A 19123-nucleotide genomic window follows, 5' to 3' on the forward strand; every position below is an offset into this window, starting at 1 on the left:
AAACAAGCTGGCGCTGAAGACAGACAAAGGAAAGAAAGATGCCACCTCACCCCTCAAGTACTGATTCTCCTGTTCCGGGACCCATCCCCCTCTTCGTGTCTGTCCCCCACCTGGGTGTTATTGAGGTTAACATCTGGGGCAGCAGGATGCCGAAAGAAGACAATCACAGACAGGTGGCTCCTCCTGTGACCTGGATGTACTTATCCGCTGATGCTTGGCGACCCTGACAGGAAGTGAATCGCCGGCCAAGTGACCTCCCCTGGTGGCCCTTCCTGTCCCCATGCTGCCTTGCAGGAAGGAAGGATGCGGTCTGTTGTCCTCAGGCGCCACTCACTCACTATCCCCTCCTCAGCCTGACTTGAGAAACCAGATTATTGATTCCAGGCTTGTCCCTCCTTGTGCTCACTTCTTTTTGTGTCTCCTCCATTTCTCATCATCTTTCTTGTCTCGGCATCCACTTTATCCTACTTTCATGCCTTTCTTCTTTTGTCATCTTTTGTGTCTTTTGAGTTGCGAGTAAACACTGCAGACATTCACAAACCACAGCATGCCCATTCCCACTCAATTAGACTCAAGAGAAGAACAAATCCATTGATTTATTGTCTCTGCTTTAATTTCTTCTGACTCACATGTGTTTATTTGTGTAATTGTTTTTTTATTGGCCGTATATTTACATTGAATATGTCCATCATTTCTTGTGGTGGAGAAGTCCCAAGGTTAGGCTTCTGGGTTTAGTCTGCTCTCAATTGATGCACAAGCACTGTGTAAATTACAGGACACCATTTGGTCGTCTTTAGGAAGAGAAGGGGATTTCCAGACAGACAGAAAAAGAGACCTCACTAACAACATCAAACGCTGCTTTTGTTGTTTTTGGCTGAAGAATAAGAAGGGGAACTTAAATCAAAAAAGGTGAGAAGGTCAAAAAAATGAAAAAACCTTAACCAAAGGCTTATGCAATCGTTTTCAACTGTATCTGTTGAAAAACAACATCAAAGAGAAGAAAATTTGAGCCCTTGTGGGATTTCATAGAGTTTTCTGTTTCTAGTCTCTATTAGAATTATTACTGTCATTGGATGTAATTATACTGGATCAGTTCATCCTAGTCGACACTGCTTTCACATGTGGACATTATGGTCCAAATTCAAATTTTGTGTGTATTTTTTGTCTTCAGTTGAACGTGTTACTGCAGCTGTTAGACTGTTACAAAAGACTGTTACAAGAACTTAACAAAGTCAATAAACAAAACTAAAAACTTGTTTTATATCAGTCAGGTGATACCTGATCTTGATGCTCTTCTGTAAACATGCTATTAAAGTTTCTACAAAAGGGAAAAATACACCCCTGAGATTCATATCAAACATATGTTTAGGAGAATAAAATCAAGGAAATCATACATGATAACATTTTTTTGGTATAAATGCAAGTAAAAACATAAGACTTGAATGATGTTAACACTCCACTTTGATTCATGTCATTAAATGTTGCAATGTGTAATCTGATATCAAGATGTAAATCTTTCCATTCGCAAATTCAGCTATAATGTTCTCTGCGACTTTCCACATTTCTGTCCTTCAAATGACACTGAAAAATAAGCCAGAATTGGCCTAAAATGTAGTAAAACTGTTGAACAAAGGTTTCCCAGAGAATCATCTGATCCAAATTATTTGCAAATATCAACCATCGTGAAGTCCTTTCTATTTCCTTTGTATCCTTAGCAGTTTCTTTGTTTTCTATTGGCAAAAAACAAGTCTCAAAAGACACTGGGGGACAACAGGAAGAGAGAGTGAAGTGAGATGGTGTGATCACACAGGTGTTTTTCTCTCCTCTGTCATGTGAGTCTGCAGCTGTATTGCCACCTAGTGGGATATTATGTTCACTGACCTTTAACAGCAAGGGATTAAATTAATTTACATTTCATACAAAGAGCCGGTTTGCACTGTTAAAGCTTTGGTAAGGCGGTGGAATAACAGAGCCTAGAGTAACTGCAGTGTTTGAGTCAGTCATTTTTGTCAGTCATTCTAAGCAAACTGTTTGTCTGTGACTGGGAAATTTTCCAGCTGAGTTCCTGCATCCAGTCCTCCAGTAAACATCAGAACCAAACATGCAGACTGTGAGTTCACATCTGGAGTCTGAGTGGGACAGTTTGTACCAATCATTGCATCTCTAGAGTCACAACATATCAAGAAGACAAAAAAGTGGGAAAAAAGCACCCTAAAAGTGGTCAAAGGCACTTTAAACCGTGGGTCAGTGTCCTACAGAAGGAAAGAAAAAAGGATAGACTAGATGAAAGGAGGGCAAAAAGTGAGTAAAATGTTGTAAAACCGAGAGAAATTTGTTTGGCTACCATCAAAGACTTTGCTGTTGTGTTTAATTTGTTTTTACCATTTTGCAAGAGACAAAGATTATGAAGTGCACAAAATTGTAAATGTCAGCTGAAATCACCTAATTTACAGCCACACATTGTTCATCGTGTTGTTGCTTTCTCATTTAACAGATGTAAGGTGAAGTGAATTTGGGGACGTTTATCCATTACAAGCTATTTTAGGTTTTCACATTTCAGGCTCACATTTGAAAATCAGAAGATGCTTTCATCCACTTTAATACCTTTCATGTCTGTCTCTATCTGTCAACCCTCTCAGGTTATAAATGGTCCTTCTCCTGACCCCTACCAGTCCATTTTGTCCATCTTTCATCGCCAACAGCTAAGGTATGAAGCAACAGAGCTCTGCTGTGGTCAGATGGCATCTGTCCCTTCAATAATCCTGGCGTTATCGCTACACATCAAAGTCCGAAAGGCTTGCATAATTGAGTTAACGAGTGCGTTTGGTATGAAACCTGATCTTTTATTCCCTGTGAGGACTGTGGTCACAGTGTGTGACAACGGACAGAGGCAAAGTGAAAAGGCCCTAAAGCCTTGCAACAACTGTGGGTTCACTCAGTATGCCTGGCAAGCTGCATAACACTCTGGGCCAGCATCAGGCTAATGAAAAAACAACACTGGGATAATGCTGTTGTGGTGCTGGGGCCGAAGCTCCATGCCCACGGCACAACTGCCCCGGTCAGCACTGGCACTGGCCACAGCACCAGTTGTCACAGCTTTAATCCTGCCTGCTGAGTGACCTCATCATTGCCTGACTGCAGCGGCTGCCATGGCTCGTTGCTGCTGCGGCGACAGAGTGACCTCACCTACATAACACACACACAACCACATGCAAAGCAGGCAGATACGTTGGTGCAATGTCAAAAACATGCAAAACTTTAAGAATACATTTTTCAGGGTATGGCAAACAGTGGTATCTGACCATGCATGGTGTCATGATGTCAAGGTGCCAGCAGTAGTAGAAAAATTAAATGCAAATTGAATACACTGATGGCAAATTCTTTCATACATTTTCTTCATGTGTGTGTTGGAGGCAGCAAGTGACAATTTCAACAAAGTATATAAAACTACTCAACATATATTGGACTCAAAATCATATTGTACAGATCAAATTGCCATGAACTTTTTTTCTATTAGCAGACATGAACACACATGTACATACTGTTCATGATCATATATCCACACTTACACACATGCGTGTGGTGAAAATAAAGAGACACTTGCTCTGTTGGCACCTCCTCCAATCACACACGCCGCCTCCACTCCCTCATCCCAGCTGTCACAACTGCAAAAACTCTACAAATACACACGCACACTCTTTCATATTCACACTCACCCACACACACCACTTTTCCTGCTCACACCTTTTCCTGCTCACCACGGCTCCCTCCAGTTGGTACTTGTGTGCCCACTCTCTGCTGCAGCTTGTATGCAAAGTGTGTGCGTTTGTTTGTGTACGTGTGTGTCTTTTGTTGTCATGGTTCCAGCTGAGTGCACACATGAAGTGCACACCTCTGGTTCTGCTGAACGAGAGAGAAAAAAAGTAGACCGTGAGCCACGTTTGACTCTGCTAAACTGTGAAAAATTGCAGCCACCTAAAGCTGCTCTGCGTCTGAGAGTGGAGAAAGAATTGAAGTGGCATTGGGCAATTTTTTTGTGAAATACTGCTTTTCTCCATCTTACACCACTTTAGAATTTGCCCCAAGTGTCCAAACTGATCCATCTCACAGCTTGACGTGATGTTGGGCCTCTGGATCTAATGATGGGTGTGTGAAATCACTCCTGTGCTTACTCTGCATGTTTTGGTGTGTATGAGGGAGTCAGTGCAACACAAGTGCTTCCTTTTTGACAGCAGCGCCATATGCAAGGTCATAAATCTAATCACCAGCGCAACAGAATCCAGTGACACTGTTTGCAGGAAGCACCCTGGATTAGCAAGGATTTATGGTCAGGCCTTGAATAACACACACATCACATATGAATGCATTCATTATCCTCTTTCTTAAAATGACAGACTGGCATCTTTGCAAGTGGAAACAAAAGTGCAAGTAGAAACACAGAAGACATTCAGATTAAATTCAATTTATAGAGCCAATATCCAAATAAATAAGGGGACTGAAATAAGGAGCATATATTGGGGGAAAATTGGGCCCCTGGTAGTGATTATTGCCTGTGGCGTTTTTCCATTCTGGTACCCTGGCTCAGATGTCTGGATCCTTTAAAAGGCCCAGTGAGGCTTGGGCATGCATAATATTCGACAGATCGGATTAAACTTTGCTATAACTCCCTGATGTCTGAATAATAGAGACCCCCTGTTGGGTTACAGCAGAATTAAAAAGAAAAAATAAATAACTAAAGTGTCAGCTGTGAGAAAGCATAAGTGGAAATTACAAATGTGTCACTGGGATGCCGGGATGACGTCTTTGGAAAGGTAATAATGAGCGTTGTCACCTATTTTATGATGCAGAGGAAAGAGAATTAAAAGTTGGTATGATGACATATTTGAAGTCAGGGCTTGGCTTCATTGGTTCAGCACATTAAAATATGGCAAGATTGAGTATAATGATCATATTATGGCACTTCCAAGCAACTATAACCCACTGTTTTTGCAATTGTCTATTTCTTTCCATTTTCTCTGAGTCTTGTGTTGATTAAAGCACGTAGGGATATTAAGATAATATAGGTTTGTATCAAAATTGACACTGACAGCAGCAATAAAACTGCATGAAATATTAAGCTGAATAAAAGCATGTCATGTTAAATATGTTCGAGATCAAGAGCCTGGAGTCCATTCCATGAAACGACTCCACAGTTCACTGGCCTCAACATATTTTATTTGATACAGACGTGGTTCCCATTATTGGAGTTTGGAGCCTTCTGAAGCATCACAAGATGCCAAATATTTGAAATATTTCAGTAGGAAAAAAAATAATTTTATTAATAAAGATTTAAGTCTGTTTATTAGATAGAGAATATTGTGCATTTACATATGTGCACATAATAATCAGATATATGAATACTATTTTCGAAATATGAACACAGAAAGTCTCAAATTTAGATGATGATCGCTCTTGGAAATATAAATAAATGATTGACACAATGGTGTTAAAGCAGTGCACTGGAATTAAATTAACAACTCAAAGTAATCCAACAATATCAATTTAGATTTTAAGTTGTCCTCCTCACCAACTCAAGCTACACCTAAAATAAATCACAGTTTTCAATATCATTTGATAAGAGCAGAGGAAAGAACAGGATAACTCTTTATTATGAGGATTAAGGACATCAAATAAGTGCAAGTTAGATTATGAAGCTATACTCTCTGAGATTTCTTATTTGCTGAAACGTGTCTGATATATCTACATTTAAATCAATTTAAAAAACTGTATACAAACAGCAGCCGATCATTCTCCTCTCAAACGCACGAACGTGTTTTTCTCCTTAAGATGCCTCAGAGAGTGAATAGGTGCCAGGCAGTGCCAGTCCACTGGTGGTTGCTCTCATTTAGGGAATGATCGGGTGACGGCTGGCAGGATGCCCTCTGCTGCCCCCGCTCCCCTCCCCCATTCGCTGCACTCGGCCCACAGGCAGCTGAGAGACAGAGCAGCCAACAGATCAACAGTTGCTATGACTTTGGTTGAGCGACTGGTCAGGCTGCTGCACGCCAGCCAGCCCACACTCAGGGCACCTGACCCTGGGTAAACTGACAAATGCCTGGCCTTTAGGTCTGCCTGCAGACTGATGTGACCCTGAGGCTGTGATGAACTACTCTTGGCATACACATGTCCACACAGGTACAGCCACGCTCTGCCTGCCGTGTCCTTCCAGTCATTATGTTAATAAAGTACGTTGCACTTGGACACTTCTCTGACAGTATGAGTTGTCATCATGAAATGTATCTGAGGATGTTTGCAATAAGAAAATGTGCCTGATTAACATGTTGAAGTGGTTGGACGCCTTCTTGATGACTAAATCACATGCTTTTATTTAATTGCTACTTTCTCAGTTTCTCAGTTTTGACTTTATTAGATTTGTCTCAACTGGCTATACAGTCTATATTCGTAAGCCTGTTTATATGCTCACACTGCCATATATTTTGGCACAGACACTCAAAGGCACTTACAAGCATATGGAACACTAAGTATATGTTACCACCGCAAAATGTGCAGCACAGTCGTTGAGCATGTTTAACTCATCTTGACAAGGCTGTTAATTTCTCTGAAACCGGGAATGAATTCCACTGACCCTCTATCTTCGTCGCTTATTCCCTCCAAAATGCCCAGCTGTTGCCACAGCAGACAGCTGCTTTGAGGGCAGAACGAATCTCAGCTGTCGAGGGGAGCTGTGTGCAGGGGTCAGTGGATTTTGGGGTTTGTATTCCCTCAAACCAATGACACTTCACTCTCTAGCTTTGCATGAAGTTGGGTGGAGAGTGATAAAATGCTGACAAACAGCAGTTTTAAGAGATGGAAAACAAATGCTACAACTGTGTGCATTTACAACCAAACTGCTCACTACTTCTAAACTGGTGGTCACAGAAGAGGTTACCACAGAAAGGGTTAACTTCACCTTAGTGTAAATAAAGCTGAAAGTAAGGATAGGAATAGCATTGCTTCTTCGATTTCAGGTTGTGTTAAAATGCTATTATCTGTGGGTCAGAGGAAAAATTGTAAGTAAGACATTCCCAAATCTGCTGAGACATTAATAATGTAATGTCATATTTATATCCATTAAACTTAGCCTTTTCGTGATTCAAAATAATACAATGTGTGTGTTCTTATTGTATTATATTGATATCTAGTCAATAGGATATGAATATATATTATGGATCAGCCTCCTTGAGAGTGTAAACTTTTATGTGATATAGATTGTAAAGGTCATGAGGTGAAACAAACTCACTTCAGTCATCTGTTGTGGGGGTCAAATACTATCTCTGGACTATGATCCCAGACCACACATTAATGAGCCTCAGCAATCTGGAACTTGAACGGAAAAAGAACTGTATCATTCACAAATATAATGTTGAATAAAGAAAACGATTCCTGGAGGGAAGATACACAACATCAGTGCTGGCTGCAGAGGAACAGTCAGAATCTGTTGCTTTTATTTTAACTGGAGCCCAGTTATCCTTCAGAATTCTGTGACCGCCAAGCTGATAGAATCTATACACATAGCCAATACGGGGGCTAATACTAAAAAAAGAATCCCTGCTGTATGTATTAGTTTGATTAAGATTCCATTTCTTCCTATTTCTAATTTAGCTTATAAGTTATGTTTTGCTGTTGCAGCATTTTCCCTCAGAAAATGGTAATTTTGTTTCCTTTACTGATAGCATTCAATCTTTCCTAATTTTAGTTACGCGAAAATCAAAACAAACGATTGAACTTCAAGTGCAGTTTTTTTCTCAAGTGAACTTATCCTTGTATTAAAGGTATGGTTTTCGATTTTGTGTTCCCACTACGCCCTCTTGTGGCGCTTTGTTGAAATCACAAGACAAGCATGTTCCACAGGTGGGAAATCCTTTTCAACTTTTGCCTCCATACAATAAAAATTAAGCTTATACAAATAGAGACAGATTACTTTAATCATTCTCACTAATCAATTATGTTTATTTGGGGGTACCCTGGTCATGCAAAAATACAAACATAATAAGTATATAATGGAAGTATTTCAAAATATTAAAGAAATATTTAGAAATAGAAATTCATAAGAATATTGCTTAACGTATGTTAAGTTTTTTCTCTCTTTTTTTCTCTGAACAGCCGTTGCCTTCAGAAAAACAACACAATCTCAGATATGACTGGCATGTATCACTTGGAGGGAAAATACAGGTGGCGCCACAAACATGCGCAAATATGCATGCATATCTTCTAAAATACTTAGTTGTAACAGAGAGTATGCGCAACGTATTGTGAAAAGGTAGCTTTCTAAATTTTGTTAATAATGTTAATAAACAAACTGGTTTAAACGATAAAGATTTTATTGCAAACCAACCTCTATTAATTCATTACTTTTTACTCCATAACAGCAATAAATATTACTGAGGTGCTCTTAAGGATTTGAATTTATATCCAAATGTGTATGCGAAGGTAAGGATTTTCTACATAAAATTGCTATTAGTGAGGACTTCATATATCAGCACCACGGACAGCGACGGGTGACCTTACATCATCTCATCATGGTTTACAGTTTAAACACCTCAAGTCACGTTGTAATAATGTGTTGCTCTTTAAAGTAACCTCCCAATACTCCACCAGTAATAGTATAATATATTCAGCTGCTCAGTTAGCTTTGAGCAAAGTCCTGATTGTTTTTCTCTCAAGGTGGAGTTTTCTACCACATCACTTGTGATCGCTCCCGCAACAGCGCGCAGCTTCGCAGCTGCTGTGCTGAAAACAACAACAAAAAACCCATCAGGAGCAGGAAGCGGCAGATCGGCAGGGAGCCCAGCGCACATTGCTTTTCGCGACAATTTTTATGATTTGTAGAGTGGAGATTCGTGTCGAGGAACATGTGCCCATTGTGCAGGTGAAAATATAAACTGATCTATAACTTATTCGCTGCAACAACTTTTCGGTTATCCCGCGAGCAAATTCGGGTGAGATTTTTTTTGTTCGTTTGTTTTGTTTTGTTTGATTGATTCTACTGAGATAAAGTGAAATTAAATTTTGAGCAATGTCTCGCAAGAAGGCAGTTAAAGGCAAAGCCGCAACCAGCAGCCCGTCTGCAGCCAGCCCCACCGGGAAGAGCACCGGGAAATCTGCGAGAAGCAGCCCGGGTATTGTTCAGATGAATGGCGTGGTCCATCCCAGCAGACCCTCCATCAGCAACAGCAGCGAGTTCTATGACATCGCATTCAAGGTAAGATCACTGCTGCCGTTTAGTAGGTTCTGGCTCTTTCCTTGCAAAAGTAAGGTTGTTTTTTCCTTTTTCATTTCCTTATGCTTTATGCAAGCTTATGACAGCAGCTTTCTCAGTAGACCATCTGCAAACAGGAAAGGTGCACTTTGCACTACAGTGGCCAGCACACAAATCATTGCATCGGTCTGTGCAACCGTTTGAACAAATCTTCTAGTAGCCCAAGTTGCATTATGTGAGCTCATGTCTGAGTAGAGAGCTGCCACTTCACACTGACACAGATTCCCACCCACAGATTCTCATTGTGTAGTTCTCCCAAAACACTTCAAGTGACTTGTTCCATACTATGTGTTTCTGATGCAGCTATTGAATGCGAGTCCATTAATGTCTTTGTGTTGCTCCTTTTGTGGAAGAACTGCTTGTTTCAACTAATTAACTTAATTAGTTAATAGATCTCTTTGTATCAGTCTGGGCTCAGCAAATTATATAACATGATCTCCTCCACTTTTCCTTTGGAGACACACAAGGGCTTTTACCGTGCCACAAATCTTTAGATGCCTGCCAAATGCCAGCTGTGTTTTCATTTGGTTATATGATATGATAAGTAGCAAAAAAACATTTTTACAAATTGTTTTTTGTGTAACATTCTATTTTATTCTGCAAAACTGGATAAAAATCCAGCTTGTAGCTTTAAGGAACTCATTTACAGATTTGCCTTTCTAACGATAACATGTTCCATTCATTTTCTTCCCGATTATCTTGCTATTTGTAGGTCACTGTGCAGTGTTTCACTGCTTTCTGCTCCCCATGACTATTGTCCTGCATTACTGTATGTCAGTGAAGAAACTGATCTGTATCAAAAAAGAAGAACAAAAGAAGTGGACAGCAGAGGGAAAGCAGAGAGCATCATCCTCAGACTTACTTGCAACCTTCTGTATCTGTTTATTGACCCTGTTACTGTGTGTCCCTTCATTCTCCTTCCTGTGTCTTTCATCTGCTGTCTGCTTCCTATGTGGACCCAGGAGGCACTTTTGATTTCCATATCTAGGTCCCACAGTCCCTCAGCTAACCCGATAACTGTAATCACATCAGACCTTTAACCTAATCACAGTTGAAAATAAATACATGTACAGTTGGCTAGAAAGAAGCACAGCAATGTATGTTTGTTCACTAAAAGCACACAAATACAGGAACTGTCCAAGGACATCCACTGGTGACCATAATGAGAAGTTACACTCATTCAGATACACGCTCTTCACTGGCCAAACACCAAAACACAGGCTAATTTAGCAGAATGATTCAAATGTTCTGAGGACAAACAACAAACAGTGATGTATAATTAAAATATGAGCAACGGCTCCCTCAGCTCTGGGTTTTTTTGATTGTTATTTGATTTATGTTAATCTTAAGTTGTATTCCTCCCAACTTTGGTTGCGCTTGTTTAGCACTTTAGACCTTGTCATTTTCAACTGAATTTTAGGTTTCATTGGTTTCCTGTGTAGGTGATGCTGGTTGGAGACTCTGGTGTGGGGAAAACCTGTCTGCTGGTCCGTTTCAAAGATGGAGCTTTCCTTGCAGGCAGCTTCATTTCCACTGTGGGAATCGACTTTAGGGTGAGCTTAAATCAATGGGTCAAGAACCAATCACACAAATTCCCCACTTATGTGCACTTTCATACACACTTATAGGTTTAGTAGCTTTGGTAAAACAAGGCTATGCTCTAATGGGATTCTTTCCACCAAGCATTCCATGTCTTTACAAGCCCCGGGCTTTGAGTATTTCCTTTGTCAGAGGATAGATATTGATTTCTTAAATTAGTCCGACATGCTTTAGTTTTTTATCCTCCTTGGGCGATAAGAGTGTCTATCATGTGCTAGTTTCATGGTCCCACATGGATAGCCAGGAAATAATGTGTTCATCCTTTTTAATTCTCCCATTCAGGGGTTTGTCCATGAGGTACAAGCAGGCAACCAATAAAGATTAGCTAAAACATTTTGTGTCAGCCATGTTTGTTTTGTTATTATGTAATAAACCTAAATCACCTTGCACATGCATACACAGACTTACTAATTGTTGATTTACTTATAATCTGTTTTATGAATTATTGTTACAATATAGAATTATCCAATATGAAACCAAAACTATTTTTGGCTTCCACTGTGTCTAATAGGTGATAGAATTGTATTCTGCAGATTTAGAGGTGCACTCATGTAATATTGTCCAATTTACTGTCGACAGTTTAAAAGAAAAACAAGGTTAGTGTTAAGGGAGCACAGCAAAATATATTATCATGTCAGGGGCTATATTATTCACAAAGCAATCTGGGAACCCATTGGCTACAGACTAATGGCTGGGCCTCTGGGGCAATCATCAATATTTCTGAACTTCTGGAATAGCCAGCAGATATCCACATAATCAATTTCTGTGCCAATAGTTCCTGTTCCTTGCACTGGTCATCGTTGGAACCCATGCTTTAAAAAAAGAAATCCAGTCTAAAAAGATCTAATAGTAAGTTACATTTTGTCAAATATATAACAGATGGTTTCAAAACTTGATTCCAGCCAACATGCTCTGCCTCTTTTGCTGCCAGTACTGTTTATGTGCCTGATTAAACGTGATTTGGTCACTACTCCTCAGACTGTAAACAGACTACAGATGAAAAGAAGGCTTCCAGTACCAAGAATCTTGTCCCATTTCCACAGATGTGTGCATCTTGCACACCTCTATGATTATGGAAATTAGCAACAATGCAATTTGACTGCCAAAATTACAGCCTCTGAAAAGTTTTGGCAAATTCTGTTTCTTTAAAGCGCCTTTGATCATTTTTTTTCTTTGTTATCGTTTTTTTAAATGTTTTTTTTTGTAACACATTTCTGCACTAATGAAAACATAGCTGTGATTTATTCTAAAGTTTGTAAAATCACATGGAGACAGGCCACCACAGCTTGTGCACATGTGTGCTGAACTAAAGTATCCAACCACTTTACGGCCTTGTGTGTGGGTTGGATGAGTTTGTAGGCGGATGAGCCATTGACTTATTTACTTATGTAATGTCTCTTATAACACTCTATCGTGCTGATGCAAATTTAGGCCTATCTAAGTAAAGGGAAGGCCTTCATCAGATCTCTGCCTGCTAAATTTGCTACTAATGAAGGGAAAAAAAACCCACAAAACTCGTTTACGTCTTTTGTCATATTGACTCATTATTTAATTGATGTGTGGCACAGCAGTATGATATGTATGATTTCATTATCATCCTCAAGGCTCTGACTCTTCTCTGAGCAAGTTTCTTGTTAAAACTACAGTTTTTCTGTAAAAGTGAAATAAATCCCCCTGAACTCATGAGGATCGTCACATCCAGTGTCACTTTCCAATGTTCACAAGTGTATAATGAATAGACACAGGCACACAATATAATTTATGATTACATTCATGTCAAGTGCCCTCTTACTAAACTGCATAAATTGTATAAACATTGAGTTAGTTTAATGAGTCGAGAGACCAGGCCTTTGTTGAATAGGCGAACATGAGGGATCTTGTTTTTTTTTAGTTTCATCCTGTGGAGATGGAACAACAGACCGGAACTTATTGTTATTTTTAGAAAAGTAACAATCCCCTTAGTTTTGATCCCCTTTGTTTATGTGAAAGAAAGGCAATTAGCTCCATATGAGAGATTGATATGGTTCATACTTTAAAGCTCCAGTGAGATGCTACATTTTCTTTCCCCTGTTGTTTATCGTAGTCTCATCTAATTTAAACCTCAACATGTTCTCAGGATTACAGAGCTGCTTTAGTGTATTGCTAGGCTTAACATATACGTAGCAAGTCTTACTGCAAAATATAACTCTTCTTTTCCATATAATTATAAAATACCCAGATTATTTAGGCAGACTTAATATATGTAATATCATTCAAATGTTACTGACTGACATTACTGTTCAGAGCCTAAATCTGGCAGGCGCAGTTTTTATTTATCACTAATAGAAGTCAGAGCTTACTTTATATAATTCTGCAGTACATTTATGCCAATGTCTTAGCGCAAATTAAATTAATTTTATGCAAGTTCTCCTCTATTACCTAATGAGTCAAACATTGACAATATTTATACTAAAGATATCATCTGGGATTTCCACAGAATGTGCAATCTTATTATCTTTATAAATCTCCACCGCCACCCCATTTTGTTGCATATGTTGTCACAATCCGTTCCTCTGCTGCTCTGCCAGTAATTTTCCACTCTCCACCCCTCTGCTCCACTCTCCCTGCCGGCCAGTCCCACCTCATCATCCAACTCTGTTCACCTGTGTACTCAGGTGCTCCTCATCAGTAATCAAGCCTGTATTTAAGCCTCTCTGGTTCAGACGCACTGCCAGATTGTTCTTAGCCTCCATGCAAGACTCTCCAGCATTTTCCTTTGGACTGATCTCCCGTTACCGACCCTGCCTGCTTTTGACTAATCTGCCCCGTCGTTCCCCCGGTAAACTATTCTGCCTTATGTCTCCGACCGCGATCTGTCTTTTCCCTTTTTCACTGACGTTTACCTGCTGGTGTGACATCAACTTTCTGGACTTGAAGAGACTCTGTGATTAAGCCTGTTTTTGGACTGCATTCATATTGCTTGTATGCTGTAAAGACCATTCAAGAAGCGATTAAAGACTTCAGTAAAAAATAAATCCTGTGGTTTGGGTTACTGCAATGGGGTCCTCACACACCCATCACATATGTAAAGGTTTAATGGAACTAAATGTTCAAATATAAATTACTGAGGCTCAGTTCTTACAGTTATGGAGCTTTTTAAATTAATCTGTTATAATTGCTTAAAACCAAAAAGAACATGTTTGTATTAAAGTAATGACGTAGTAATCCACATAATGTGCTTTTCAAGCCACAGAAGCAGAGAGTAAAGTTAATTCTTCCAGGTCATCAGTTGCCATGGTAGTGCAGGTGCTAATCAATTTGCGGATGACTTGATGGACCAAAGGGCAGGAATTTTCTTTATCCACCTTCTGTGACTCAGAGTTCTAGGCTTTTCATTTTGAGTGTTCTTTTTCGGCCTCAATCAGCAGGTCACAAGCTTTGTATGAAAGCCATCAGGTGGGTGTCGATGACATTTTATGTTTTTTGTTTTATTGGTTTTTGTATTTTAGTGAAAATAGGTTCTGATGTGGTCTTAATGCTGCAGCTCATTGTTTAATGCTTAAATGACATTGTGGCAGCTGAATATTGAATTTCTTCAGTACATTTAATTCACTATTTTCTCAATGTTATTTAATTTCTATCAAGCACCCTGTTATATTGCACCGTATCTTCAGCTTCAAAACAAACTATGAATATCTTCAGGACTTTTGAATGTGAAATCAGCATTGACTCATAAGATGATTCCTCCCTGCTAGTCTCTTTAAGTTCTTGTTTGCAGGGCACAAATAAAGGACTACATCTCTGCCATGGAATAGAAAGTATTAATAGGAATGCATATTAGATTATGAATATGGAATTAGTCTCAAAGAATGAATAGTCATTCTTGATATCACTGTGCAAATGTAATTCATTTAGTTAATAACATCTATTCAAAACAAAAAAAACAAATTAAGTAGACAAAAGTGATCCATGAAGCCGACAAAAAACAACACAAAAGTTTATTCCGGCAACCTCACTTTCATTTAAACTGTAATAAAAAGATATTGTTCATTGTTTAGTGTTCAAATGGAGAGAAACTAATCCAAAAACATTGTTTCAGGAAGAGGCTTGCATCATTAGTTTTCCCATTAGTTTGTCAAGACAGTGGAAACAGTTGGCAACTCTATCGCATCATTAAGAGGTTCATGGATGACATTAAAGAATTGTTGCAATCTCCACATTGCCTTGTAAAAAATATATTTTCGAATTTGTTGGCCCTAATTAACAATTCAAATTTCACTGTTTTTCAAGCACTTTAACATACAACACTTTTAATTGGCTGTTTTCTATGTCTGAAACTCAGCCAGTTTAGAGCAAAACAGTTGGGCATTTCAGATTTTAGCTGATGTCAAAGTAGGGTAATTTTGTTGTGGACTAATTTTAACCATGGAGCACACTTGGTATTCACTTGATGCTTTGACAATTTCAGTTCTTTTTTTTATCCTTTGTTGGTCCCCATATTTGTTTTTGAAAAAAAAGTGAGCTCTTCTAGGTGCTTAATACTCATAAGTTCATAATGGCAGAGACGACTACTACTCTCTCACCGTAACTCTTGAAATATTTGACATCTGTCAATATACCTCAGACTACTGCAATCATATTTTCCCGCACTGGCAGACCAATATCAGCTTTAATTGTATGCATTCATCAAACTAAAATTTTGTTCCCTCCTTTCCGTCCTTTTTTTGCATTTCATGCTTATTTCTGGATGAAATGAAGTTTGATTTGTTGTTTATTCTTTTAAATGTCAGAGCCTGAAGGGAGTACTTTTTTTTTCTCACTACCAACTCAATGCCCCAGTTTCAATTAGTAGCAGAGCAGTTTTATCTAAGCTATCAGTATAATGATGTCCAAATGTTGTTTACAGAAAAACAGTATCTCCTAGTGAAGAACATTTGTCTCCGTCTCATTCCTGGGTTCCATATTTCTTTATTTGGAAACAAAGTCTGAAGACACTGAGACTTAATTAAGAATAAGATTAAGAAAGAATGATTAACAAAAAAATGGAGGAATCATGCAAAGAAAGCAGCCAAACAGCAGCTAATTAGTGACAGTACTCCAACAAACCTTTATTATTTCTGATATACCTGAAAATCAACCTTTTCTATCAGTGTTTTCTTTTGAAACAAACGTGTCATAATAGCCATGCAAACATGGAATTAAAAGAAAGTAATGCAATATATATTATTAACTAGTACCTTAAGAAAGGATGACAGAAATCAAGATCATACAAACTGAAAGGTGAGAATAGAAGCTCTGCTTTCTTGCTGCTTTGAACCGATTTTCTTTTAGAACACATGTAGCTGAATTACTTCAGCGCTAACATTGTGTTGCAACAACTTTCCATTGTGTTGTGCAGAGTCGCAGTCACATGACGCAGACAGAGTCAAGGGTCAGTGTGTCTATCAAAGATGCATGTATGCTAAATGAGCCAATAGTGTCACCATGCATTTAGTGCTTGAAGAGATAGTTTTTGTATACACAAAAGCAAAGGTGTGAGTTTGATGAACTAAAATGATCTTTGTGGGTTTAATCAATTCTTGGAAAGGAAGAATTTACTCATTCATTGGCATATACCCGAAGAAAGTATAAAGGTCTTTCTTACCTTTAACACAGACCAAACTCCACAATCCACAACAGATGCAACATCACAATGCTGTTTCAGTTCTCCAGTGATTTACTTGGAGCACTCTAGCGATCCATAAAATGTCCCCGACAGGTTTAAGAGACCTGGATCACATCGAGCATACTAATTTAGGTTGTCCTATTAGTAGACTGTACTATCCCCACAACCTTAATCACACTGTCTTGCTTTAGCATTTAGCAACATTGCAAGGGCCTTTCTGAGCTACAGGCACAAAAGAGAGATTTACTGCATTATAGGTGGCAAAAAACACAGTAGTAACTGCAAGCATTGTGGGCCGTCCAGGATTACCAGTTATTGATGGAATGCCTTAAAAGTTAGCCAAAAAAAAGTGTATGGTTCCTATAGTGAGTCCGGCTGACCCTGGCTTTTACTCTGGTTCCACCATTAAGCCAACATTGGTGAAATGCGTATAAAGTAGATTTCAATGAGATTGAGTACAAACATTTTCCTGAAAATAGATACAGCAGTTTAGTGATAGCCTTAGTTTAAAGGTTCTGAACCGTTTCTAAATCATCATTCCATTATTTGGGAGAAATATTTGTAAAACGGTCAATTGTTTTACATGACCTAGATATAATTGAATAATAAATAATTTTTTTTTTTTAAAAGATAGATAATAGATGGTTTCTATTGATGGCACAACCAGTTGCAATGCCTGATGACAAACACAAAACTCTTACTAATGACACTGACCCCCGTGTGTCACTTGTTGGAGTTTAATAGCTCATCAGTGAGGCTGACGTATATAAAACCAAGTTTCCATTTTAATCACAGCAGGGGAGTTTCATACATAACAGACAACCCCATTGATTTCACTTTCCTCTGATGTTATTTCTGGTTTCACTTAGTATGTATGCGGAGGTGGGGGCTATGAATCAGGCAACTGCTGAATCTCCACTCAACATTTTGTCTGATTTTGAAATAACTGAAAATGGAGATGCATTTCATCCCTGTCTGTGCATTTCAATACATTCCTTGTCATGTTGTGTTCTTGCTTGTCATCGTGCTGGACAAGACAATGGGAAGCTCGTTCAAAATTATTTGATTAACTAACTGCCAAATGTTTCTAACAGGAGGACTTTTCCTTGACAAAATAGAGCATCTCGTCATTTCTTTCTACACTCAAATGAATGGATCAGCTACAGAATCTGAAAGTGTTGTTACACGTGTCCAGTGACCTTCATTGTCTTTGGCCAATTAGTTTATTGCATTAGTCATCAGCCGGGATTGATTTACTGTAGAATTTGTCCTTTTATCTATCCAGGAACAGAAAAATACTGGTTGAATAATTCATACATGTCTGGTTTTATCTTACAGGCAGTGTCCAAGATCGTGTTGATAATTGTATGTGCATGTCCCATCTGCAGTTTCAGAAAGCAAAAAGATAGGAAGGATGTTACAGGATCAGTGAGGGGTCAACTTTTCTATAAATATTCTGGTCTAAGTGGCACAGGAACAACACATGGCTCTGGACACTTTCAACACACGGTACTGTACATGTATTTGAAAGAAAAAAAAGGGGGCGAGAAGAGGTTCAGAATATTCCTCCATATATTGTGCTATAATGATGCATGCATTCACCTCCAAGGCTCTTGGGAGGTTCACCCCTGTTTTTTTTTTTTTTTACTGTTACCAGTCTGTTGCCAATTAACGTAATTGGGTATGAGATGTTCAACCTGGTTTCTTTTTCTGCGGTTTAGCATTACACAATCTTTATGCTCTTCATTGCCCCTTTGCTAACTTGCAACTGGCATCAAATTCAAAATGCTCATATTTTTCATGAAGTAATAAAATATCTTCTTTTCAAAATATGATCTGCTCTCTTTGCATTACTTTAGTTAAGTATTGGGCTTAAATTTTTGTTTGTTTGTTTTAATTCTTATGTGCCAGATAGTTTCACAGAACCATCTGGGAAATCCCATGCATAAACAAACCACTGGCTTTAGAAGCCAGTGTTTGGTTTGTCTACTCGGGGCTACTGCTGAAACAGAGGAGTGCAACATGGCAGACTGCTTCCAGAAGAATCCAAACCTTCTGTTCACACTTGGTCAATTTAGAATCACCAACTAACATCGCAGGCATATCTATGGATGACAAGAGAACAGGGAAAACATTCAAACTCTTTACAGAAAGGCTCCAGCTGAAATTCGAACCAGGAACCTTCTTTGTGTGACGTCTCATGTCAAACCACTACACCACCATACAGCCCATTAACAAGATTATTCTTTAAAACATTACCTTGCTGCCAATAGATTTGTCTAAATGTTGCACACTTGAAATTGAAAGAATAGGAGAATACAACTTATGTTGTTGGTTTCTATGACACCAAAACAGCTGCAAGACCTGAAGTTGACCATTGCCATCTTGTTTTTTTTTTTGCCAAATGAGCCAAGACAGTTGCAAATTATCAGTACTTGGTTTTGATTGACAAGCAAAACAAATCTGAAACGATCTGAATCAGACACTTGGTTTGGTTTGAAGCTAATTAAATAGTCTGCTGTTGCCAGAGGATAACTGTTAAAATTTGCTTGATGAAGTAGTTGTCCTAATCAGAACCTAAC

At 38.8% G+C, this 19123-nt stretch overlaps 2 protein-coding genes across 2 annotated transcripts in view; both read left to right on the forward strand.

Annotated features, from left to right (window-relative positions):
* Nucleotides 1-19123, forward strand: part of LOC140274018 (transcription factor Sox-9-like) — a 411498-nt gene that overhangs the window by 287017 nt on the left and 105358 nt on the right. The window lies entirely within an intron of this gene.
* LOC140273588 (ras-related protein Rab-26-like) overlaps nt 8687-19123 on the forward strand; it is a 44748-nt gene continuing 34311 nt past the window's right edge. Inside the window, exons 1-2 of the mRNA XM_072369204.1 lie at nt 8687-9241; nt 10741-10851. Coding sequence (XP_072225305.1) covers nt 9056-9241; nt 10741-10851 — 297 coding nt within the window. The 5' untranslated portion in view covers nt 8687-9055. The remainder of the gene's footprint in view (nt 9242-10740; nt 10852-19123) is intronic.

Source organism: Leuresthes tenuis, unplaced genomic scaffold, assembly GCF_036924035.1.
Source record: "Leuresthes tenuis unplaced genomic scaffold, fLeuTen1.0.hap1 SCAF_17, whole genome shotgun sequence".
Taxonomy (NCBI): domain Eukaryota; kingdom Metazoa; phylum Chordata; class Actinopteri; order Atheriniformes; family Atherinopsidae; genus Leuresthes; species Leuresthes tenuis.